At 34.8% G+C, this 25,542-nt stretch overlaps 1 protein-coding gene across 7 annotated transcripts in view; it reads left to right on the top strand.

Annotated features, from left to right (window-relative positions):
• Positions 1-19,113, top strand: part of UBE2D3 (ubiquitin conjugating enzyme E2 D3) — a 30,961-nt gene extending 11,848 nt beyond the window's left edge. For 5 of the 7 annotated variants that reach the window (XM_038582013.1, XM_038582015.1, XM_038582016.1 and 2 more), the window contains exons 3-9: positions 4,520-4,583; positions 4,670-4,701; positions 12,142-12,219; positions 13,560-13,665; positions 15,510-15,603; positions 16,035-16,084; positions 17,626-17,731. In XM_038582013.1, the coding sequence (XP_038437941.1) occupies positions 4,520-4,583; positions 4,670-4,701; positions 12,142-12,219; positions 13,560-13,665; positions 15,510-15,603; positions 16,035-16,083 (423 nt within the window). In that variant the 3' untranslated portion in view covers position 16,084; positions 17,626-17,731. Of the gene's footprint in view, positions 1-4,519; positions 4,584-4,669; positions 4,702-12,141; positions 12,220-13,559; positions 13,666-15,509; positions 15,604-16,034; positions 16,085-17,625 lie in introns of all 7 variants that reach the window. The other 2 variants (XM_038582018.1, XM_038582017.1) reach the window with 1 other exon arrangement.
• The last annotated feature ends 6,429 nt before the right edge of the window (positions 19,114-25,542 follow it).

The following is a 25,542-nucleotide window of genomic DNA, read 5'->3' on the forward strand; positions in this document are numbered from 1 at the left end:
TGCTAACCTTTACTTAACTGACAGGCTGGGTACATAGACTCATGGGTACTTCTACGATATCACCTAATAATTTAAAAAATTAAAAGAATCTCTTCTAGTGTACTATTGCCAATACATCTTAAAAAATAATAAAAACCAAATATGATGTCTTATTCCTGCTTAAAAACTATCCATGGTTCAGGGTGCCTGGGTAGCTCAGTTGGTTGAGCATCTTCTCTTGGTTTCAGCTTAGGTCTTTATCTCATGGGTCCTTAGACTGAGCCCCAAATAGGGACTACCTGCTAAGTGTGGAGTCTGCTTGAATTCCCCACCCCCCCCCTGCACACGTACTCTCCCAAACGAGTGGGTAGATCTTCAATTAAAAAAAAAAAAAAGGGATCCCTGGGTGGCGCAGCGGTTTGGCGCCTGCCTTTGGCCCAGGGCACGATCCTGGAGACCCGGGATCGAATCCCACGTCGGGCTCCCGGTGCATGGAGCCTGCTTCTCCCTCTGCCTGTGTCTCTGCCTCTCTCTCTCTCTCTCTCTGTGACTATCATAAATAAATAAAAAAAATAAATTAAAAAAAAAAAAAAAAACCACTATCGGTGGTTGACATTGCCTTTGGGATACTCTTGGACATACTCAAAGCTCATGAAAGATCCAGTCGTGGTTAACGATTTCTGGCCACATGTGCTACTTCCTTACTTGTATACCCTGTTGTGTTTCTGGTATGCCAGACTATAAGCAAATGTTTATAGCCTGTATTTTACACTTTTTGAATGAGTTTCTGTTTGGAATGCTTAGCCCTCCATCAAGACCTAGCTCAGTTGTCACTGTTTTTAAACACAGGCAAGGTTAGTGGGTACCTTTTTAGGATTCACAAAGCATGTGAATGCTTTTATTTTAAGCATGTTAAGCTGCTAAAGTGTGGTTTGGTTTTTTTTGTTGTTTTTGCATTGTGCCTACTTTATTTTATATTGAGTCTTTTGGGGAATGCATTCATGTTTTATCTTGGTATATTCAAACCTAACATGCTTGATGCCAGAAATGCAGTCTTGCGAATGAATGTTTTGATGGTGAAACTTGAATAGCAGATATTACACTTTTCATTTTAGAAATGGATTTAAATTAACGTCTAGTTTCTGATTAGATTAAAAGTTGTTAGACAAGACACATGACTGCGCCTTCTAGCTTAATTTTAAGACTGCTTCATTTAGATTTCTTTCTTAAAATACATGACTTGAGCATTACATTGTGCTTTAGGTGGGATAAAGTCTATATGGGTGCCAGTAGTAGCTCTACTTAGAATGGGTCTCTTCACTCTTCCGTTTTTTTCCCCCCTTTGGATTTATTAGAAGGAAACTGGAGTGGTTAACGATCAAAGGAAATAGCTTTAGGAACCCCAGAGCAAGCTACAACCTCAGGGACTAAAATTGCATGTGTATATGCCAAGTCAGCCCTTATTATCTCTGCTGCCCAATGTGGTCTCTTTTTCTTTGGATTCACCATGTAATTTCAAGGCACATGCCTGCCAACAGCTCTTGGTCACATCTTTACAGCTTCTGATTTAGAGAAAGAAGTGTTCCAGCTTCAATTTGAAAAACCAGGCAGAGATGGGTGGACTTGATTAGGTCAGGTCCTGGTTTAGGGTTACTTTCCAACCCTTTGAGCTAATTACAGGCTGAAGGAACAAAATTCTGCGATTAGTCCTCTGTCTGAGTAATGGGTGATTAGCAGCCACCATTAACTAAACACTACAATCACATGTTTGGAGTAAGGGAAAGCATTTTCATGAAAGAGTAAGATGGTTTATTGAGTAGACAAAATGTCCTATATAGAAGTGTCTAGGATGACTTGTGACTATGCTCTCTCATATTTTTCCTCGCTAAGTCACTCTATAATCTCATTTGCTTATGCTACGAGCATAATAATGTCATGAGAATTACTTGTTATGTTAAAGGTGAATGCTGGTACATGATTCAGAAGACGTGTTTTTTGTTTTTTAAAGATTTTACTTATTCATGAGAAAGAGAGGCAGAGGGAGAAGCAGGCTTCCTTTGGGGAGCTGGATGTGGGACTTAATCCTGGAACTCCGGGATCACGCCCTGAGCCAAAGGCAGATGCTCAACCGCTGAACCACCCAGACATCCCAAGACCTATTTTTGATCCTTAAAATAACTTGTCATTTTTTTTCAACGTTGCATTTAAAGTAGATTTTAGTACATAAGGTAATTGGCCTAATTTTAGATCTTTGATTATTACTTCAGAGGTGTCTTGTTCATGGAGAACTTGGAAAATAAGACATTTATAAATTATTTGAGACCAAGATCCTAAAATTATTGGGGGGAAGAGCTGAAATTAGACCTTCACTCTGGAGTAATAATGCCAGCACATAAAGGTTTTAATGATTTATAAATACTGTGCCTGAAAACTTTTCTTCTATAAGAAATCATTTCTTAGATTCTTCATAATTAAAACGTGTGATTTTCAAACAGGATATTATGTATTCTAGATCAACTTTAGAGATGCCTACAGTTGTATTTATAATGAAGTTGTTTCAAGGTCACTTGGCTATTTTGTTAGATCAACCATCATTGGATTGGTTTTTATTTAAAAATAACGGCTAGATTTTTTTTTTTTCCCCCTCGGGCATTTCAAACAAGTAACATAATTTGGGGTAGATCACTGTAAGAAACTAAGAGGTAAATATCTGGAAAAAGAGGGAGGGGATAGTTTGAAACAGGTAAGTTTTTAACCTTAAAATAGGCCTTTTTTTGAACCCTATGTTCCTGAAGGAAAGAGGGAATTAGACTGAATAAGTTAGCTTTTGGTATCGTTTCTTGGTTGGCCAGTTAAACAAAAGAATTTGTAAAAAAAAAAAAAAAAAAAATTTTGTTGTATAAGCTTTGGGACATGGGAGATTCTCTGTTCATTTTAGTTACAATTCTTTTAGATTACCTGATTCTTACCTTCAGTAAAATTTTTATACCTTGAGATGGTTTCAAAGTAGATTTCCATCATAACAAAAGTGGCTGATTATGAGATGTAAATAAATATCATACGAAAACTCATCTGGTCTATCTGTGACAAAGTAATTTGCTTGATAATGGCTAGTTGATTAATTCAAGTTGCAAGTACATTTCTTTTTTCTTTTTTTTTTTTTTTTTTTTTTACATTTCTATTTTCAAAGAAGTATAGTTTCCAAAAAATTACTGGTTCAAAATTATTTGATACACAGGTGTTCATTTCTGCTTTTATTTTTAAGCTAAAACCATACATAGTTTCTTTTAAGCAGTTGTTTTTAACTTTCAGTCAAGAGTTTCTGTAATTCCTACTGGTGAGGATCAACGGTGAATTGGAATAAATTTTCTCCCATTTTTTAAATATGTTGAACATTTGAAGGTATATATTTACAAAGACCAGCATAAATGATCTGATACTCCATTATCCTAAGGTTGTGAATCCTGTATCTCTGGATGCTTTGATAATCTTAAAAGCAGATATGGTATGAGTTTCAGATGCAAGTTAATAGGGTTTATCAGAACAATCCCCCCTCCACACCCCAGTTTTATTGAAATAAAATTGACCTGTAACATTTTTTGGCTTAGATACACCACATAATATTTTGATATATGTATTTTGTGAAATGATTACCACAGGACAGTTCTTCTGCATTGTTTGTTTCTTAATGGGATGAATCTAGATTGAGCATTCCTAAAACATTAGCTATTTCCTGAAGTGCATTTCAATCATATGGTAGAGGCAAGTTTTTGCTCTGGTTGTCTTCCTGCAGTATCTTGTATTTCCACCTTTTTCTTAGAAACCCACTATTACCTCATGGTTCTGTAAATCCCTATAGAGATTTATATATAGGCATATATATAGATGCAGTTACATCATCTTTAAAAACGTAAGGAAACAGTTCTTATTACATTATCCATATTATGTACAGGTCATGGAAGAGCTAAGAATATATTTGTAAATAAAAGGTAATATGTAATTTTGGAAACTGCCTGTTTTACTAAGAGCAAACATCAGGCACTTTCAGAGTTGTAATTTTACTGAGCATTGTATAAAAGACATGGTTGTGTTGCAGGAATAAGATCAAACCAAAAAGGATACTTACCTCACCCCATGAGAGATTTTTCAAGTGGAAAGTGAGGTCTGTGCATAGTGTGGTTCAGAAATAACAGGATTTAAGATAGTAAAAACAAGGGCCTCTGAGATGTCCAGAAAGTTCAGCAAACAACATGAATGTTGAAAATTGCCTTGTCTAAGTTCTTAGGCCATGAAAGTATCTGATAAGAGTTTTTTTGTTTTGGACAGCTTTTATTGGTATAACAAATTTTTATATCTATGCCTACTAATGTCCCAGGATCTGGACCATAGTTACTTAGGTTTTCTCTCTTTTATTAGAATGTATTGATGTGAACTCTGTATGTTCCTTAAAGGATGGAGTGAAAATAAACAGTTGACCCTCTGCTTGCTTGTGTTTTTTTTATTATGGTTACATAACCCATGATTTTCTGTTTTGATCTAGGAACTTAGTGATTTGGCCCGTGACCCTCCAGCACAATGTTCTGCAGGTCCAGTTGGGGATGATAGTAAGTAACTCTCAAGTTGATTTTAACAGCTAATTTCAAACAATCTTGTCCATTTTTAGATAACAGTTGTTTTGTTTGTTTCCTAGTGTTTCATTGGCAAGCCACAATTATGGGACCTGTAAGTATTAAGAATCAAAATTTTTTGCTTTTAATTAAAAATTCAGTATTGACCTAGTTGTATTTCACTTACGTGTCTTACATTTATTACATTGTAGTACCATTTTGGAATTGCCATGGTTGTACTGCTTTTGAAAGGCACAATAACTTAATGAATTAGTCATTTGTTAACATTTGCTGTGTGTCCCTGATTTCAGGTTCTAGAATATAACATTTCTGACCTATCAAAATGTTTTTTTCACTTTATACTAGTTTTCTTTTATAGTAATGTTGTAAAACATTGTCACAGAGCTTCTTTTATAGAGCCAATTAACTTACTAACTCTTCCATGGTGTTACTCAAAGATCTTATTCTTGTTGCTGCCGAAAATCTAAGTTTTTGTTGTATTACTTTGATACTTGATTCTCTATAGAACTTTAGTTTTTTGCAAAACTTGAATATTTTTAGGTAGAAAGTGATATTTTGAATACAGCAAAATTCCTTTCTATCCTGGGTAGATAAGAAACTGTATATGCTGGATAATTGAATATTCAGAATTATGGATACCATCTAAGAATTTCACAGAATTAGAACGCAGTAAAACAACCTGGGGTAAGACTGTATCTTGCACAATACTTAATGTTTTTTGATTTGGAAGGCACTTGAGGATTTCTATTCTAAATTATATGTATGTCTTAATCTGCCCCCTTCCCTTTTGGTGGTTTAATCTCAACATGTGTCAATAATGTACTTGGTGAGATAATGGTCAATAATGGATGTCTATCATTCTAAATGGAGAAATGATCTTGGAAAAGTTAGCCAGTTAATGAGTTGGATCAATAAGTATTTATTTCGTAGTTCAGATTTTGATAACTAATCTTTTTTTCTATCTTAGTGTGATTACCCCACTGTGTTGTCAGCCATTAAGGATAGATATGATCCCTCTCATTCTTTAGGGAACTTAAAAATCTACTGGGAAATACAGGCAATTAAAACAGTGATAAAGTGGGAAGTAAGTGATACATGAATGAAGCACTTAGTAGGAGAAATTTTATGGGAAATCATAGCAGGGATGAGTTAGAGTAATTATGAAATGTTAGGACCTAAAGGTAAGGAGATTGTGAATCCAGTTAAGTTAAACTTGGTGATGGTGGTAGAGTGGGGTGATATTTAGCTGTGGTAAATTTTATTTTGCTTTAAAAATGCTTCCTTTTATTATTGGGTAGCAAAATTGTTACTTCTTTTAAATGCACATAGTTAGTGTGGCTTTTACCCAGTTTGGTCCCCAGAACATTCTAAAAGTTGGCAGTCTTCACATAAAAACCTCTACCAGGCCTTCATTGCACTGCATTAATGGCTTGGGGTGGAGTAGCAACTACCTCCCTTTTTTATATGGAGTCTGTGTCTCATAGTATTCCTATCAACTTAATTTTGCCTACCTAGTTTCTGTAGGCACTTAGATTTATAGTTTTTAGAATTTTCTCATAGATTACCAATTTTCAAAGCAGAGTACTCAGTAAAATACCTTAGTATTTCTACCAAGTAAAAGCTCATCTTCGATCCAGAGGGTGCTTTCAAGATGGCCTTATTTATAAAAAATTAGTTGTCGGTGTTAAGCACTAAAGAGTTGGTAATCAAGATTTCTAATTGGGCATAATAAACCAACTCTTTGAAACCAGTGTGATGTTTTCCTGCTGGACTTTGAGACTTCACGGTTTTTTTGAACTGTCTTTTCAAAAGGTAAGGAATATACTTACAGTAAATGAAAGTGAAGTATAAGTAAGTAGTTTATGCTAGCAATTTTCCTGAGAATAAAAAGGAGATTGCTTATCCTGACCTTTTTGTAACTGTTTACTTAGTTTGCTTTTATTTTCAGAAAACATTTTTCACTTGTTTTATACCTATTTCAGATTATAGCTATTCCTTGTAAATTTTTTTAGCAACTGTGAATGACCGTTTTCTGCTTTTAAAAACAAATACTTGATTATCAGAACTACTTAAATATTCTGATTAACAAAAGCAAAAACTATTTAAGTAAGCACCTGTTTAGATGTGAACTTGCAAGTAGTTAACAATTACCCTTACTTATAGAGTCATCAATGAAATACCTCATATTCTTATTTTGGCTTTTGATCGCATTTTTATGATAAAATATCACAGTTCAATTAGATAAATAATTGCTTTATTTTGTTAGTAAGTGACATGCAGATAAATGAGCTAAAACATAGGGCCATTGGTGGTATAACAACACATATATTTGCACATTTGCTGAAAGAATAAATGGTTACAAACGTACTTTTGCTTTGGAGTACTTCTTCTAGGTCAGTAAAAGTGATTGGTAGTGCCACATAAGTAAAGGTTCCTGACTAAGAAATGGAGCATCTAATTTGTTTTAATACAGAGTTAACTATTGAATTTAGTGTACTGTAGTCTGGAAATACTCTTAATCATTAAGTTTATGAGGCAGAAATGCTTCTTTCTAATAACTATTTGAACTGACTTATTCTTTCTGAAGGTAGGATACTTTGGAAGCACAAATACTAAACTAAACCTTTGAAGGAATTGATAGCATTGCTGGTTATGTGGTTTTTAAGCTTTGGTTTTTATGATTTTGTTTTTTTGTATTAAGGGCAGTTCCCATTAACGATGCAATTAGAAATTAACTCCTTACCTGATATTTATACACTTGATTTTTCTTCAGTTGGAGATGGAGCTAGCAGGAAAATATTTTGAAATTATTAGGAGAACCACACTGATACTATGATACAGCCATAGTAGAAAGTACCATTTTGAGGGTAATACAATGTAACCTTAGGCCTTGGTCTGAGCAGAATCAGCTGCAAAAACCATCTGAAGTCAACTAACTGGTTCATAGGTATTGTCTTATTGGTCCATAAGGGTTATTTTTTCAACTAATTTTAAATGTATTGTCAGTTCCTATAAAGGCTAATGATCCGTGAAAACTCTTCCCTTATTTTTTTTTTTTAATTTTTATTTATTTATGATAGTCACACAGAGAGAGAGAGACAGAGACAGAGAGAGGCAGAGATACAGGCAGAGAGAGAAGCAGGCTCTGTGCACTGGGAGCCTGACGTGGGATCCGATCCCGGGTCTCCAGGATCGCACCCTGGGCCAAAGGCAGGCGGTAAACCGCTGCGCCACCCAGGGATCCCAAACTCTTCCCTTTTTAAGGAACTTTGTAGTCTAGAGGAAGAGGGAAATAAAAGTAAATAAGTTACAAGCATGTTGAATAGTATAACTGTGCACGGAAAGGTATAAAAGAAGGACAACAGGATTTTGAACTAAAGGAAAGGCAGTATTATCTTTTTTAAGGACATGTAAGCTTGAGATGGATCCTACAGTATAGGTAGGGTCCTAGAGATGAAGAAGATAAGGATGCAGATAAGAATATTTCAAGTTAGAAGAAAGAAATAATAGAAAAAAGAGGTGTGAAATATTTTAAGTGCAGTAAAGAGAACATATACAGGAGACGAGGTGGAAGATGAGACCAACTGTATTTAGTGGGAAAGAGATCATAAAGCACCTTGTGTCCTTAGGAGTTTGCAGTTTATCTTGAAAGCTGTACTAGATTTCAAGCAGGGGTGTAACTTGTATTTTACGACAATTTCAGCATTGGGGCAGGGGATAAATGAGAAGAGAAAGAGTGAAGGAAGGAATACCAGAAGTAAGACATTGCCGTAATTATAAACAAAAACTGGTAAGATCTTGAACGCAGAGTAGTGGCAGTGGGCATAAAGGAGAGGAAGGAAGCTAGCTAGTTCAAGAAACTTTAAGGGTCTTTAAGATTAATAACTACTTTGATTAATGAAGAGTTTGTGGTTTGTGTTTTGGACACAGGAAACATCCAGAAATAAATATTTATAGGCATTTGAATATATATGTCTTGGAACTAATAACTATACTAAAGAAAAATTAAAGAGTTGCCAAAATAAGTATGGGTCAGGAGATAAAAGCAGAAGATGGATCTGGGCAACTTAATGGTTGCCCTGGGGGAGGAGTACAGACACTGAGAAGGAGTGACTTTGGATTGATGGGAGTTAAAACCAGGGTGTAGAAGGTTTCTAAAGAAGAGATCTAATAAAATTCTGGATTTCTAAGATTTGGGTCAACTGACTGATCAAAGTATTCCTTTTTGCTTTATTTTGTTTGCTTTCAATTTTTTTTTTTTTTTTAAGATTTTTTATTTATTCAGGAGAGGCAGAGAGACACAGATGGAGAAGCAAGCTCCACGTAGGGAGCCCGACGTGGAACTTGATCCTGGGTCTGCAGGATCATGCCCTGGGCCGAAGGCAGTGCTAAATCACTGAGCCACCAGAGTTCTGCTTTCAATTTATAGTAAATTTGATACAGAGCCTCAATTTTTAGATATAATAGTTCGGTTACCTCAGGATTTTGTGATTTTTACCAGCTTTTCCTCTGAGTTGAAAGAATGTAGGGTTGAATTGTTCCTTCTGTATGTTCTTTTTTTGAACAAATGAAATTTGGCAAGACAACTGGGTGGCTCAGCGGTTGACCACTTGCCTTCGGTCCAGGGCGTGATCCTGGAGTCCTAGGATTGAGTCCCACATTAGGCTCCCTGCATGGAGTGGAGCCTGCTTTCTCCCTCTCTCTCTCTCTCTCTCTCATGAATGAATAAATAAATAAAATCTTTAAAAAAAAAAAAAAAAAGGAAATTTGACTTTCCCTAAATCTTAGCATTAGGGGCCTGGTGCTTGGGTGGCTTAGTCCTATGCACATGCCTTCAGCTCAAGTCATGATCCCAGAATCCTGGGATCGAACCCCACGTTGGGCTCCATGTTCAATGAGAATTCTGCTTCTCTTCCTGCCTGTGCTCTCTTGCTCTGTCAAATGAATAAATCTTTAAAAAAAAATAAAAACTAAATCTTACCATTAGATTGCCTTTATTCAGAAGCCGTCCAATACAGCACTTGCGATTATATGAAACTTGGAATGTAAACTTAGAACTTCATGATTTGGTTTTATAAAAACTTTCACTATTTAAAATTACCCTAAACTTGTTTATTGTACATTGTACATTTTCCATATTAGTTTATTTTGTAAAAGCATATGCCATTTGAAGCATCTATTGCTAGTCATTGTAGCTGTTAACAAAGATAATGCTAATCTAATAAATTTAGATCATATTCTGTGCTTTGTTTTTTTCTGTACTTTTAATATCCTACTTTTCAGTGTTGTTTTTTGAATTAAAGTTTTTAGACAATAGGAAAAGAAAGAGCTTTGGAGTAAAAAGGACTCAGATTATACTAGTTGAATGTTTCTTTGAACTTTATCAGTAAATTGACATTTTTCCTTCAAGTTGCAGGTATCTCCTGTTCATTTTTCTTACTTGCAACATTTTATTTCATGTCTCTTTACCAGAATGTTAATTATCCCATCAAGATAAATTGTTCTCTATATCCTTTATATGTGCCTGGTCTATAGAATGAAGTTAGATTAATTCAACTGTTATTAAACTATTTTACAAAGGGCTGGGAATTAAATGAGCTATATTTTAAAGTTTCAGATCTGAAAACATTTTTACTTGGCTGATACCAGAATGGGCATTGTAAAAGGCTCATGTTAGCACTACACACATACTCTCTTGAATGTAGAGAAATGGATGTTGGTAATAACTCAGTTACTATACATTTTCAAAGACCTTGTCAGGTGGCTTCTTTGCATATCCATAGGCAGTTTTCATATTTTCTTCAACTTTAAGGTGAAAGTTTTTGACAAGGTCACTGTCCTTTGTCATCACTCTCTAATCCATGTTGACCAGTGATCTTTATAAGACCTGGATTTGGGGGCACTTGGGTGGCTTAGTTGGTTAAGCATCTGCCTTGGACTCAGTTCATGATCCCAGGGTTCTGTGACTGAGCCCTGCAACGGGCTCCCTGCTTGGCAGGGAGTCTGCTTCTCCCTCTCCCTCTCCTTCTGCCCCTTCCTCCTCTGTGTGCTGTCTCTTTCTCTCAAACTCTTTTTTAAAAAAATGTTTTTAAAAGCCCTGGTTTCAATCTTGGTTCTGTCTTCTACCACCTAAGTTTTTCCTTCAAGTCCCATTTTTATTTATAGGTAAAATGGGAACACAATTCTGTCTTTTTCCTGGTAAAATGTAAGATTCTAGCAAGTAGTGTTTTCCAAATGCTACTTCATACTAACTTTGTGTGATATTTAAGAGAGTTCTTCATACTCCAATTATAATCAACAAAGGAGGAAGAGTGGTGCTATAGCCTGAAAATTTCTATTTTTCTGTTGAAGTGGAAGAGAAAATGTTATATGTTGTTTTCCAGATCTAGTAATCCTGTGTATTGATTTGTTGTGGAAAATTCAGTATGCTTTTGAAGAAAAATATTCCATGGTTTCGGGGGTCCCTTGGGGGACACAGTTAAGCATCCAAATCTTGGTTTCAGTTCAGGTTGTGACCTCAGGGACCTGGAATTGAACCCGAAGTCAGGTTCCGTGTTCAGCAGAGTCTGTTTAAGACTCTCCCTCTGTCCTTCCCTCCTGTTCTCTCTCTCTCAGATCTTTAAAAAAAAAAAAAAAATCATGGTTTTAATCTTTTTTTTTTTTTTTTTTTTTTTTTTAATTAATGATAATCACAGAGAGAGAGGCAGAGACACAGGCAGAGGGAGAAGCAGGCTCCATGCACCGGGAGCCAGACGTGGGACTCGATCCCGGGTCTCCAGGATCGCGCCCTGGGCCAAAGGCAGGCGTCAAACCGCTGCGCCACCCAGGGATCCCAAAATCATGGTTTTAAATGAGAATTTTGAGAAGTTCCTGGCTGATTGGGTTGGAAAAGCTTGTGACTCAATTTTAGAATCAGGAATTTGAGTCCCATGTTGTGTGTAGACAATATTTAAAAAATAAACTTTCAAAAACTGAGAATTTTTGATGAGCTATTTGGGAATTAAACTTTTGTTAAAAACCTGTTTTGTTTCTGTTTTGCTTCTCCTGTGAAGATAGTTAAAGGTTAACCTGCAATAGCTAACATTTTGGTTTGCCAAAGTGATCATCAGAGTGGTGTGTTTTAAGTACAAAGCCCATATATGTGTATGTGGTTATCATCAGAAGAAATAAATATAAGACCTTATTTTAAAATTCAAGTTTGATATGCCATATATAGACGTTATTACAAAGTATACTTTCCTCTGTGAAAATCAAGATCTAGAACACTTGAGTTTCTGGTTAATTTTTCAATTCTTTGATGACTTACATAAAATTGGATCTAAGTAAAAGTAAGGGTTCATTGTTCTATAGTAAATTTTGATTGTGTAGTTTAGTAATACGAACTGAACTGTGGAATAATTTATACTCTTTATTGCAGTATAAACAGGTAATTTTGGTTCATGTTCGAGAAATGCTTAGGAAATAGAAATGTTACATGGGTTATTTCGCAGTGATATTTTAAATATCAGAGTTAAGCAAATTTTTCTTTTCACAGAATGACAGCCCATATCAAGGCGGTGTATTCTTTTTGACAATTCATTTTCCTACAGACTACCCCTTCAAACCACCTAAGGCAAGTATTCACCAAAATCCATTAGTATAGATGTGTGCTTTATTTCAAAGGAGTATAGTTAGAAATCAAGGTTCTACATAATTAATGCTAAATTGGGGTATCTGTAGTGAATAAGAATAATTAAGTTAAAAATATGTGTATTGAGTCACCAATACAGAATGCTGACTTTTAACCTCTAGTTAAGAGAGCAGTTAGACCTGGATTTGAACTTTGTAAATCCAGATAAGAACAGACTTATCCCTCATTGATGCAAGGTTGTGATACATTATGTGGGGAAAAAAAAAAAGTTTTTCCTGTTATGCTCATATAGATTTTTCTTAACCTTTGCAATAGTAGGCTTCAGGTATTTAGTTACGTGTGTATTTGCCAATATTGCTGCAGTCTATGCTGTTTGTTGGGGTTTAGATGGGTTATTTTTCAGGGGTTTATGTTTGCATATATAACAATAAATGTAACAAAACTTAGAGTTTAATGCATGGAGGGGACTGGTTTACAGTTATTAAAAGCATATGGTCCTTGACTGTCCAGAGCAATTAACAAATCCAACCTATATGAATAACAACAGAAAAACAACATTGGGGCAGCTCCAGTGGCCCAGGGATTTAGCGCTGCCTTCGGCCCAGGGCATGATCCTGGAGACCCATTCCCACGTGTTGGGCTCCCTGCATGGAGCCTGCTTCTCCCTCTGCCTGTGTCTCTGCTTCTCATTCTTTCTGTGTCTGTCATGAATGAATGAATGAATGAATCAATCAATCAATCAATCTTTTTTAAAAAAAGAAAAACATTGGCACTTCAGCCATTTTTGCAGTCCTGTTATAGGTGCAGTATAACGGCTACTTTAAGTGAAACACTTTTGGTGATCATTCACATTTGTATTTTATGTACAGTGGAAATGCAGACTAACACACATAACTTTGTAACTTGATACCCTAAATACGTTGATCTGTAAGTTTGGTTTACATTCTGAAGTTCCTTTATTTTTTAATGTTGACTACCTTTCATGGTGTTCTTTTTGACATTATTACATGGTAAAGCCAAAGTTAACCTTCAGAATATCCCACCATATCATGATAATAAAATTTTTGCTTCAAAGTTATATTTTCTATTTTAATTAAAGGGAGCCCCTGAAATATCTTGATCAGAATATACAAACCACTTTCTGTAATTTTTAGTCTTTTTGTGTACAAATAGGTTTCAGCCTTTTGATTTTGTGTTTGTGTGACAGTATTTTAAGCCTTGCTTTAAAAGTCTTCTATTTCAGATTAGGATGCTTTTATTTTTACTTTGGAAAAATACCTAAAAGCTTTTTTTTTTTTTTTTTTTTTTTTAATTTATTTTAGGTTGCATTTACAACAAGAATTTATCATCCAAATATTAACAGTAATGGCAGCATTTGTCTCGATATTCTAAGATCACAGTGGTCTCCTGCTTTAACTATTTCTAAAGGTAAAATACTTTTAGAGAAAGTCTTGAGCTGCTCTCATTTTTTAATGGAGTTTTATTTTGGGGCCTACTTAACCTCCATATACCAACATTTTGGTAAGAGGTAGAGAAGAAAAAAATTATTTTTGCTCTTTCAGCCATATTGATTAAAGATGGGGGAAACATTAAAATTCAAAATGGGATATAGGCATTATTTGCAAATAATAAAGTTTCTTGAATAGATTTCAGTAGTAGTTTCCAATCCTAGGCCACTCACATCTCACTGGCTGCGTTTTATAAAATGGTATATGCAAAGTTAATAGAGCTTTTAAATCTTGGTTTCCATTCTAGGAATATTCTGATTTTGCTTTCTTGTGTGTTTATTACAGTATTTTTTAATAAGGGCCTGTTATGTGACAACTCTAATAGGTTGTCCAGTCTCCACATGAATATCCCAGATAGAATATCCCAGATAGAGTTCTTTCTCCGGTTTGAAGGACTATGGTGGTGTTACTTTTTCCCCACCCCACCCCCCAAAAATAATCCCCTACCTCAAAACTGCATAGTTGAAGGAAGTCTGCCTTCCCGTAAATTTTGATTTTTGTTGTTGACTTAGCATTCAAACAAAAAAATGAGTTTTTTTTAATGTTGCTAAAAAAACAACAACAAAAAAAAACAGACTAGTGTTTCACATATTTGTAAAACGAATCTGAAGTCTTCTGGAGAAGAAAAATCCGTTTTGGTGTATGGTGCTGTAATTTCAAGCGTGACATAATTTTAGATATTTTTCACCTTCTTGGGATACATTCTATTTCCCTTGCAACTCAAGCTCTCTTAACACCAGATACATTACAGATACTCTACAAATACAGGATCAAGAATATCTTAATACTAGATTCCAAGTTTATGATTGTTGGGAATACAGCTCAGCACTAGGTTTCTGTTAAATATGGGTTGCATTTTATATGTGTGCCCTCCTGCCTTTGGGTTTAAAATTATATTTGCTGTAATATATTATGTTACTACTATTTTATATGGTACTGTTATCTTTGAAGATTTTCATGACCAGTCTTTGTTAACACTTTTGCAGTGTGTGGCACATAACAGGCATACAAAATGAATTAGATACATGCTCTGGAATGCTTGGTATCTTCCAAGTTTATATATTAAACAGGTCAGACTAAGAACTAGAGTTGAGAAGGCTCAATTAGTAATAGAGATGGATCTCAGCATTCATTTAACTAATACTGTTATTTTATAAATTCAAGGAGACAAAACAGTGGAGCAGTTGGAATTTTTGTGTAACTCTGGAGAGCAGGGCAGAGAATGAATTTTTAAATACATCTTTATTTAAGTAATTGCTACTCCCAACATGGGATTTGCACACACAACTCCCAAGATCAGTAGTCATAGCCAAGCTCCCTGAGAGTGGATTTTTCATCAGGCCTAACATCTGAAAATAATATTGCATTAATGTTGCCTGCATATTCTTTGCTAGATTTTTCCTCCTCTCAAAGTACCAAGAAACTCCAGTTACTTAAATTCTAATACCACTTTTTAAAAAGGATAAACTAATAGAGCATCATTTGAAAAATGTCAGAACTCCTGAGTTTGTTTTTTATAGGTGGTCAGTACTAGATCCAACAAAGCTCTATTTCTAGCATTCCTTACTTATCAGGAGTTTGTCTTCTGTGAGCAAATCTCTACAGAGCTTTGTCCCATTGACATTAAGTTATAAACTAATAAAAAATCTTTTGAGGGTTGAGGCTTTTAATAGATGTTTTTAGATACATTTTTATTTATCTAAATGCCCAATGCTGGGTAACAGGCTTTTATTTTATTTATTTATTTATATTTTTTTTTTGCAGTTCTTTTATCCATTTGTTCACTGCTATGTGATCCAAACCCAGATGACCCCCTAGTGCCAGAGATTGCACGGATCTATAAAACAGACAGAGATAAGTAAGTATGTAGTAGTTTAAGGAACATAAAGAGTGTGGTTTTTCTTAATGAGCTAGGCTTACACTCTGTTGTAAGTTGTGGCAATGCCAAGAAGATTTGAGGATTTATTTCTGGTAAGATAATAGTTAAGATGTACAGAAAGATACTTTTTGAAATGGGATTTTTAAAAAAATAAGTTTTCGTTTATGTGACAGTGAATAGCCCCTCTAAAATTTTATTTTTCTAACATGTTCAGGGCTTTGTCACTTACAAGTTTTTGGGAAGAAAGCAAAGTTTTCTTTACTCCAGTTATGTTTGTGAAATAAATACTGGTACTGCTATAAAAATTTGGTCTAAATTTCTCAAATATTTGAATTATCTTTATGTACGACTTCAACCATTATAACTTTGTTGTATGTTATAATTAATGCTAAGTGTACTTGTTCAATTAGGTACAATAGGTTAGCAAGAGAGTGGACAGAGAAATACGCTATGTTGTAGGGTAAGAGGATCTGCACTCTATGGTGCGCTTATTCATGGTACTGCCAGCACTTGAGTGCTGCATGCTTTAAGGCACTGTATTAACTAACAAAAAGGTAACATGGGACAGTTTTTTGAAAACTGTACATTTAACTGCTTGATCTCTGTTTAGCGTGAAAGTATACCAAGTAGTCATTATTGCTCTTGAGTATTTTTGCATGGCAAAACAGTTAAATATAGCACTAGTAAGAAATTAAAGTTTAATAAGTAGTATCTTTCTCAAATTACAATGGTATTACATTTTAAATTTGTTATGTTTTAACCTTTATACCAGTACTATATGGAATGTGATTTAGTTCAGATTTGGCCAAGAAATAATAATGTAAGGGAAAAACACATTTAATAAAGCCTCTCAGCATCTAAACTAAATGTTGATTACTGACAAGCATGCATTAATACCAGCTATATTTTGTGGCTCTCTGTATGCTAAATGAAACCTTTGTTTTAAAGTGCTGGCTTTTTGAGAGGGTGTCCTTAAATGAGGTAACCATGAATGGTAGAGAGAACTGTATGCCAAAGTTTAGAAATGTGGTCGAACCATGGTTGGTTCTTGGTTTGAAATGAAGCTAGTTAATGTTTTAGAAAGTTTAAACTGGAAATACAAATCTAAAAGTTCTCTTCCGCTGCCCTTTGATGTATATTCATTTCTTAAAGTTATCACTATATTTTTTGTTTGGTAAGTAGCCTATGTCATGGATATAATACAGGAAGAAAATGATAGTCTTTCTCAATATTAGTGATGTTCCTCAGTAATAAATAACCTTGCTTATGTGTGAATTATCTGTTGATCTTTCTAAACAGATGCCCCCATGTTATACTCCTAGTAGAGATTCCCGTTCATCAGGTCTCAAGTGAGGCTTGTTCCAGTAACCACCCTTTCTAGAAGTAACACATAAGTGTTATAATTAACACATACATACCAGTCACACCCACATCCCTCTTGAAATTTCCTTTTTTTCATCCTCCCCAGTGTCTAATCTTCTACCTGTGCTTAAATCTCAGAGGTATTTCCTGGTATTACGCAAGGCTAGTAATTTCTCAAGGTCTAGGATTCAGATTAAATTGTTTAGTTCCAGCTTTGGTGGAAATTTCTATAGGTTACAGAATGTGTGTGCTATTCTGACATAAATCCATGATGAACTGTAAAATAATTTTTTTAATGTTAAAATTTGTTAGAATGATACTAATTAGAGAATCTCTAATAGAACATTTAACTCGGTAGGGGAGAGAAAGGATCTAATTTTTGTTAGTCTCCCCAATCTCAGTGCCACTAGATTGTGTTTATTAATACTTAAACTTTCAGTGTATTAGAACATTGCATTGGAAGCATTAAGATTTCCATTTCCCACATTGCTTTGAATACCAATGCTTTTTCTCCCTGTTGGCTTAATTCTAATCATAACCATGAGAGATGACTCCATGATGAGTCTGGAGGTAAAATTGAAATATTTTTAAGTATTAAGAATTCTTTGACTTTTTAAATAACATCTTCTTTATTTACAGGTACAACAGAATATCTCGGGAATGGACTCAGAAGTATGCCATGTGATGCTACCTTAAAGTCAGAATAACCTGCATTATAGCTGGAATAAACTTTAAATTACTGTTCCTTTTTTGATTTTCTTATCCGGCTGCTCCCCTATCAGACCTCATCTTTTTTAATTTTATTTTTTGTTTACCTCCCTCCATTCATTCACATGCTCATCTGAGAAGACTTAAGTTCTTCCAGCTTTGGACAATAACTGCTTTTAGAAACTGTAAAGTAGTTACAAGAGAACAGTTGCCCAAGATTCAGAATTTTTTTAAAAATGGAGCATGTGTATTATGTGGCCAATGTCTTCACTCTAACTTGGTTATGAGACTAAAACCATTCCTCACTGCTCTAACATGCTGAAGAACTCATCTGAGGGGGAGGGAGATGGATGCTCAGTTGTCACATCAAAGGAAGCAGCATTATTCTAGCATCCAGATTTTTTTTTTTTTAAGCCTTCCACTGTTAGAGATTTGAGGTTACATGATATACTTTATGCTCATAACTGATGTGGCTGGAGAATTGGTATTGAATTTATAGCATCAGCAGAACAGAAAATGTGATGTATTTTATGCATGTCAATAAAGGAATGACCTGTTCTTGTTCTACAGAGAATGGAAATTGGAAGTCAAACACCCTTTGTATTCCAAAATAGGGTCTCAAACATTTTGTAATTCTCATTTAAATTGTTAGGAGGCTTGGAGCTATTAGTTAATCTATCTTCCAATACACTGTTTAATATAGCACTGAATAAATGATGCAAAGTTGTCAATGGATGAGTGATCAACTAATAGCTCTGCTAGTAATTGATTTATTTTTCTTCAATAAAGTTGCATAAACCAATGAGTTAGCTGCCTGAATTAATCAGTATGGGAAACAATCTTTTGTAAATGCAAAGCTGTTTTTGTATATACTGTTGGGATTTGCTTCATTGTTTGACATCAAATGATGATGTAAAGTTCAAAAGAGTGAATATTTTGCCATGTTCAGTTAAAAGTGCACAGTCTGTTACAGGTTGACACATTGATTGACCTGATTTATGCAGAATTAATAAGCTATTCGGATAGTGTAGCTTTTAGTATGCTGCACATGATACTGCAGCCCTGGAGTTCATAGATGGACTTGGGACCCAGCAGCTTTGAAACATGTATATGGAGTTTAAGAAATTTATTTACCAGGTGCAACCCCCCATCTTATTAAATTCTTTCTTCACCTTGTACACTTGACAGCTGAGAAAACCATAACATGGGAGTAATAATGAGTCAAAATTCAAAAAATAAAGTACTGTTTTGGTGTGGGAGTTGTCATGAGGCTGTGTTGAAGTGACTTACCTATGTGGGATATTGAATATCCATTGAAATGGATTTGTTCAGCCATTTACATTAATGAGCATTTAAATGCAACAGATATCATTTCAGGTTACTTAACATGAATGAATAAAAGTTAATGCTATTGGATTATTTTTTGTTTGATAAGTGCTATCTGTGCCACTAATTTAACTTCTGTAGTAACAAGGGCATTATCATTCTTCACCCTTCCTGATCCTGTTAGTTTTACTTCTTTTTTTTCTAGTTCTTTTGATTTGTCCATTGCTTTCTTAAAATCTTGTATTTGATTTCTAGCACATCTGTGACTTTTCTCCACTTACACATTTTGCACTGCTTATTACACTTAACGTGCAATCTTACTCCTTGTCTGCACACAGATGTGGAAAGCTAGATATAAAATAAATGTTAAAGCTTGATTTTTTTTTATAAACATTTTAATACGTAGTTCGGACATGGTTTATTGACTTAAGGTTTTTCTCTAAACTGCAAGTGAAATGCATGCCTTCCGAAGATGTTCTGACTTTGTTAATTCTGTAATTTAAGCATTTCATTGAGAAATATCAACCCAGCTATACAATTTTCCAATGAGTGAATTTTTTTCATTTCCTCTTTTACTTAAAAAACTACTCTTTAAAGGTAGACATCATACTGTTAAAGCTATTTTGGATTCAAATTACAAATGAGAAATTAGTAATCTTAAGGTAAGAAATACTGTTCTTTTGCTTTATTTTCAAAATAATTACTTCTGATTCTATACTCAAAATAATAGCTTTAGTAGGCCTATCTTTGAAAGCCAGCCGTGAATAAACAGTTTGTCAGCTTCTGAATTCCTAATTGACTTTCAAGTTGATTTTTTTTTTTTTAGCCATAGACAACTTTTAAGTCATCTCTATGAATACTTAAACCATTGATTGTCATAATAATTACTAGATGTGTCCAGTCTCTGTATCTTTGATTTGATGCTTTCTACATTTCTTATGTCACTTAAGGGAATAAGCCATAAAGGCTTCTCCAGGTTTAAGAGAACAGTAAAGTACCTGGAAAACCAACATTTTTGAATGTATGGACACTGGACTTGAGATCATCTCCAATGAAACCTTCAAAAGAATCCAAGAATTTGCCCTTTCCCCCCATATATACATTACTAGTGCCATGTGTAGGGCTGGATGCATATTAAAAGATTAAAAATTGATTTTGGTTCTTAAATATATCTTTTAATGCATAAAGTCATTTTTAATACTGAGTTTCGATCTAAGAATTATAGTCCAGCTGACCTGTTAATAGTACATTATATTTTAACTAATTTTTCCTGGGCAAGTTTGCAATGTGATACTAGATTTTTTTTAAAAGCTTGTTAGTTTGCTTTCTTGTGTGGGTGTACTCACAATTTTTTAAAGTATGAACCACAGCTAACTAGTGGTCTCAGGGGTAGTGAAACACTCACTTTTATTTTTTAATGGCTTAGTTAAGATATGCTTCAGTTACTGATCATGCTGTGTTAGTGATTTTGGAGGTGACTCAAATTAGCCGTGTTTTGTGTTGGCATAACAAAACTGTTAAAATGATTGTTGATTACACTTTTAAGTGAATTTGTCTTTTATGAGGAAACCAGTACAAGTCACTAAATATTGTCTTAATAGTGACATCTGCATAACACTTGTAATAGCTAAGGTTAATTGAGCTTAAAGGAATTGTTACCATTAAAGTCTGTGTTTAAAGACACTTTGGTCTCAGTAATTCCAGCTAACATGAAATCCACACTTAATACTGTGTGTGAGTTCTATTTTGAACTTCTTAAAATAGTAGTTATAAAACAGTGGTCTATAAAGAAGACTGGTTCTCAAAGTGTGGTTCCAAGACTAGTTAATAATCCTTATCATTTGGGAAGTTCTTTAACATGGAAAATACCAAACCACACTCCAGGTCTACTGATAAACTTGAGAAACCCAGCAGTCTCCTTTTAAAAGCCATCTAAATGATTCTGAAGTCTGCTCCTAGATCTAATAGCCCACAGCAGCAGTTCTTGGGCCCAAAAGCTATTTGACACCTCTTGCTGTTTCATAGGAATAAGGGAACCTCCGTTGGATGCCCAAATAAAATTTATAGCACTTTGAATTACAAATAAGTTGTTTTACACATTTACTTAACTAATTTGATTGTCTAGCGAGGACCTTCAAATTTATAACAAGGACTTAACTGTGTATGTATAATTCAACCAATGGCCAAGTAGTATTTAAAGGGTTACCAGGTACAAAAGTCTGCTAAAGTGTTGGTTAGATAGCTAAGCAAGGATTTGAACACTGGTCTCATTCTTTGGCCTTAGAAAATTGTTTAGGTGGGTTTTTTGTGTTTTTTTTTGTTTGTTTTTATAGTGAAAAGGTAAGTTTTCATAATGAGGGTGTTTGCAGTGTTCACTGGATTTAGCATATAATAAACATCTGAAAGTAGCTATTAAAGTTTTCAACACTCCCAAAGTAATACAAAAATTGTGATTTGGAAACAGGATTTAAGAATGACCACCTCTACACGCCCAACCCCCCAAAAATTTATGGAGGAACTTTGTAAAAGATCGGAAAGCCTAGGATAATCTTGTTTTCTTTAGGTCCCCAGTAATTAACACAATTTTGCATTCTTTCCTGCACTCTAGAACTATTTGGTCCTTTCTTGCCTCATTTTGAAGAATTTTTTTTTTTAAATGATTCTTAACTCTGGCTTGCTATTTCTAGTAATTGCTCTTTTAACGTGGAATTTTAGTTAAGGTTCCATTGTCCGTTAAATCATCCCAAATTGTACACTATTTCTGGATGAAACTCACGTTTCCCTGTACTGAAAATGGTTTTTTGAATAACTCATGTTCATTTTACATACTATTGTCTGAGCCTCTTAACCTCTATACCTTCCTTGTTGGTATATCAAAATTGAATAATGTCAAGTAAGACCAAACAATGGAGTTTCATGCCCTAATTGCTTAAGAATATGGTTAACCATTGTCCTCTGGCGTCCCAGCTATCTCGCCTAAACTGTGTAGCTTATTCTTTATCCACCTGCTACCTAAAGCTACCTTCAAAATGTCTAAAACCTACTGGGTTTCTGCACACAGATACACACACCCTGACCTCCTCTAACATCCATTGAGTTGGACTGGCCCAAAGCTAGGCATCAACCTTGACTTCTCACACTTGCACTTTCAGATTGAACAGCAATCCTTTAAGATCTGCTTTTAGTTTTTACTCAGAATCTTTAATCTTTATTCGCTGTTTTTACTGCTGCCACCATGGTATAAAGCTCCATCACCCTCTCGGATTACTGCTACAGCTTCCTCTGGTCCTCCTTGCTTTTAACTTTGCCGCAGTCTCCCACACACACCACTCAGGATAATCCTTTTAAGCCACATCAGATATGTCATCAATGCAAACCTGAATGTTTCCCATCTCATTCAGAGTAAAAGCTGAAATACTAAAGTGATTTGCAGGTTTTATTTTTATTTATTTTTTAATTTTTTAAAAAATTTTTTAATTTTTTTTTTAATTTATGATAATCACACAGAGAGAGAGAGGCAGAGACACAGGCAGAGGGAGAAGCAGGCTCCATGCACCGGGAGCCTGACGTGGGACTCGATCCCCGGTCTCCAGGATCGCGCCCTGGGCTGAAGGCAGCGCTAAACTGCTGAGCCACCAGGGCTGCCCGATTTACAGGTTTTAATGACTTTTCCCACCACCTCTACTTCTCTAGTACACTTCCACTGCTCCCCAGGTCCCTCAGCTCAGCCACACAAGGCCTCTGGTGAGATTTGAACATGCAGACTTTTCTCTCACCTTAAGATATCTGCCCTTGGTTCCCTTTGACCTAGAATTATCTCAGAAGCCATATAGCTCCCTTTTCTCTCTAAGTATTCAAATGTCAAACCTATTAAAGTGGTTTTTCTCAACTCTGCATAAAATACCAACAACCCTGCCATTATGGAGTGCCATGGCATATTCAGTATTATCCACCTTGAATTTGATATTTGATCATGAGCTAAATGGCAGACTTTACCAAAAATATTCCTTGCTGTATGTTTAACTCCAAAAGTACAAAAAACAAACTATACAGTAGTACTCCCTTGACCACAGTCTAAAGTTACCCATGGTCAACTGTGGGTCAGAAGCAAATCATCCTGTTATATTGTCAAGAGGTCAGTGGTAGCATAAGTATGTCACATTTACCTCACTTCTCCCATCACAGACATTTCATCCTCTCCTATTACAAGAAGGGTGAGCACAGTGCAATAAGATTTTGAGAGAAAGCCCACATTCACATAACTTTTATTATGTTGTTACAACAGTATGTTGTTACAATTGTGATAGCTTATTTTTGTTAATTTTACTGTACCTAATTTATAAATTAAACTATCATAGGCATGTATGTATAGGAAAATACATAAAGGGTTCAGTACTTTAGCAGTTTGAGGCATCCACTGGAGGTCTTGGAATGTATCCTCCACAGATAAGGGGGACTGATGTAATGCATGGAACTTTCTTTATTCTCTGACTACTAATAAAAGTATAACAATATAAGCATACATAAAGTAGCATCACAGTAAATGGACAGTTTAGCTTCTCTTAGCATGGATGCTTATCCGGATAAACTCCTGTACAAAAGCAACTAAAAACCCTGGGGAAAACAATTTTTTTAAAAAAATGTGTCCGTAATCAAGAAAGGAGTACTCACAAGCCAAAAACAAATTGAAGCCAGAAGCCCAAAAAGAAAATATAACCAGAAACCAACTTTCACTTCAGAAACACTTGAGAAACCAAGTGAACTATAATTTTTGTGAAGCCCAGAATGCATCCAAAGAGTGGTGGCAAGTAAGAGAAGCCCCTCCCTAATACAATGGAGTCTGCATATCCTGAAACTTGGTGCTCTGTGGCAGGAGAATATTCGCTCAGAATCTGTAGTAATAGTTTGGCCTTTGTGAAGATTTGCAACCCTAAATCTTACTACATAAGTGGTCCCAGAAAACTCAAGCGAAAGATTTAATTTTTTTAGAAGATTTAATTTTTAAAATAGTTCCAAATCAGAGCAGCCAAGTATTGGCAGAAGCAAACAAATACTCTGCAGGAACTCAGTAATAGCTCACAGTTACATAGAAAAAAAGTATACAAAGGAACATGGCACCATGAATGGGAGCTGTGTGACTTGCAAAAATTTCAAATATATCAGGTCATCAAAAATTGGAAAGAAGTAAAACTATATATTCACAGATGACATGATACAGAAAATCCTAAAGAATCACTTAAAAATTATTAGAGCTAAAAATGGAATTCAGCATAATTGCAGGGTACAAAAATCGCAAGAATCAGTTCTATAACTAGCAATGAACATCGGAAATTTTATTTAAAAAAACAATTCCATTTACAATAACATCAAAAAATAGGAATAAATTTAACGAAGGAAGTGTAAAACTTTAACACTAAAAGTTACAAAACATTTCTGGAAGAAATTAAAGAAGTCCTAAATAAATGGAAAGACATCAAAGACATCTTGTGTTAATGGATTAGAAGAATTATTATTGTGAAGATGACAATGGTCCTCAGCATATTCAGTGCAATCCCTATCAAAATCCTGATAACTGTTTTTTCAGAAATGAAATATTTTAAAATTCATAGGGAATTGCAAAAGAACACAAAGAACCAAACAATCTTGAAAAAGAACAGTTTGAGAACTCATACTTCCTGTTTCAAAATTTACTGCAAAACTACAGTAATTAAGAATATGGTAATAGCACACAGATAAACATATAGACCAAGGAAATAGAACTGAGAATACAAAAATAAACCCATACACATCTGCAGTCAATTTATTTTCAACAAGGGTGCTAAGACCCTTCAATAGGGAAAGAATAGTCTCTTCAGCAATTAGTTTTAAGACAACTGGATATTCACATGCAAAAGAATGAATCTGGATCCTTATATGCAAAAATTAACTGAAAATGGATCAAAGTCCTAAATGTAAGATCTTCAACCATAAAACTCTTAGAAGGAGTGAATTTTCATGAGTCTGGATTTGGCAATAAATTCATAGAAATGATACCAAAAGCAAAAGCAATGAAAAGAAAAATAGGTAAGTTGGATGTGTCAAAATTATAAACTTCTGTATGTCCAAAAACACTATGAAAGTGAAAAGAACCTATAGAATGGAAGAAAATATTTGCAAATCATATATCTAATAAGCATCTAGTTTGCAGAATATATCAATCTTTAAAACTCAATAAAAAGACAAGTAACCCAATTTAAAAATGGGCAAAGGATTAAAATACCTCTCTAAAAAAGATCTACAAATGGCCAGCTGGCATTTGAAAAAGATGCTCAACACCATTGTTTATTAGAGAAATGCAAATCAAACCACAATAAGATACCACTTTGTATCCAATAGGATGGCTATAATTTTTTTTAATGGAAAATAAATGTTTGTGAGGACTCGGAGAAATTAGAACCATTTTACATTGCTGGTGGGAATGTAAGATGATGCAGACTTTATGGAAAGCAGGTTGGCATTTCCTTAAAAAGTTAAACACAGAAT

This window comes from Canis lupus, chromosome 32, assembly GCF_011100685.1.
Source record: "Canis lupus familiaris isolate Mischka breed German Shepherd chromosome 32, alternate assembly UU_Cfam_GSD_1.0, whole genome shotgun sequence".
In the NCBI taxonomy this organism is placed as follows: Eukaryota; Metazoa; Chordata; class Mammalia; order Carnivora; family Canidae; genus Canis; species Canis lupus.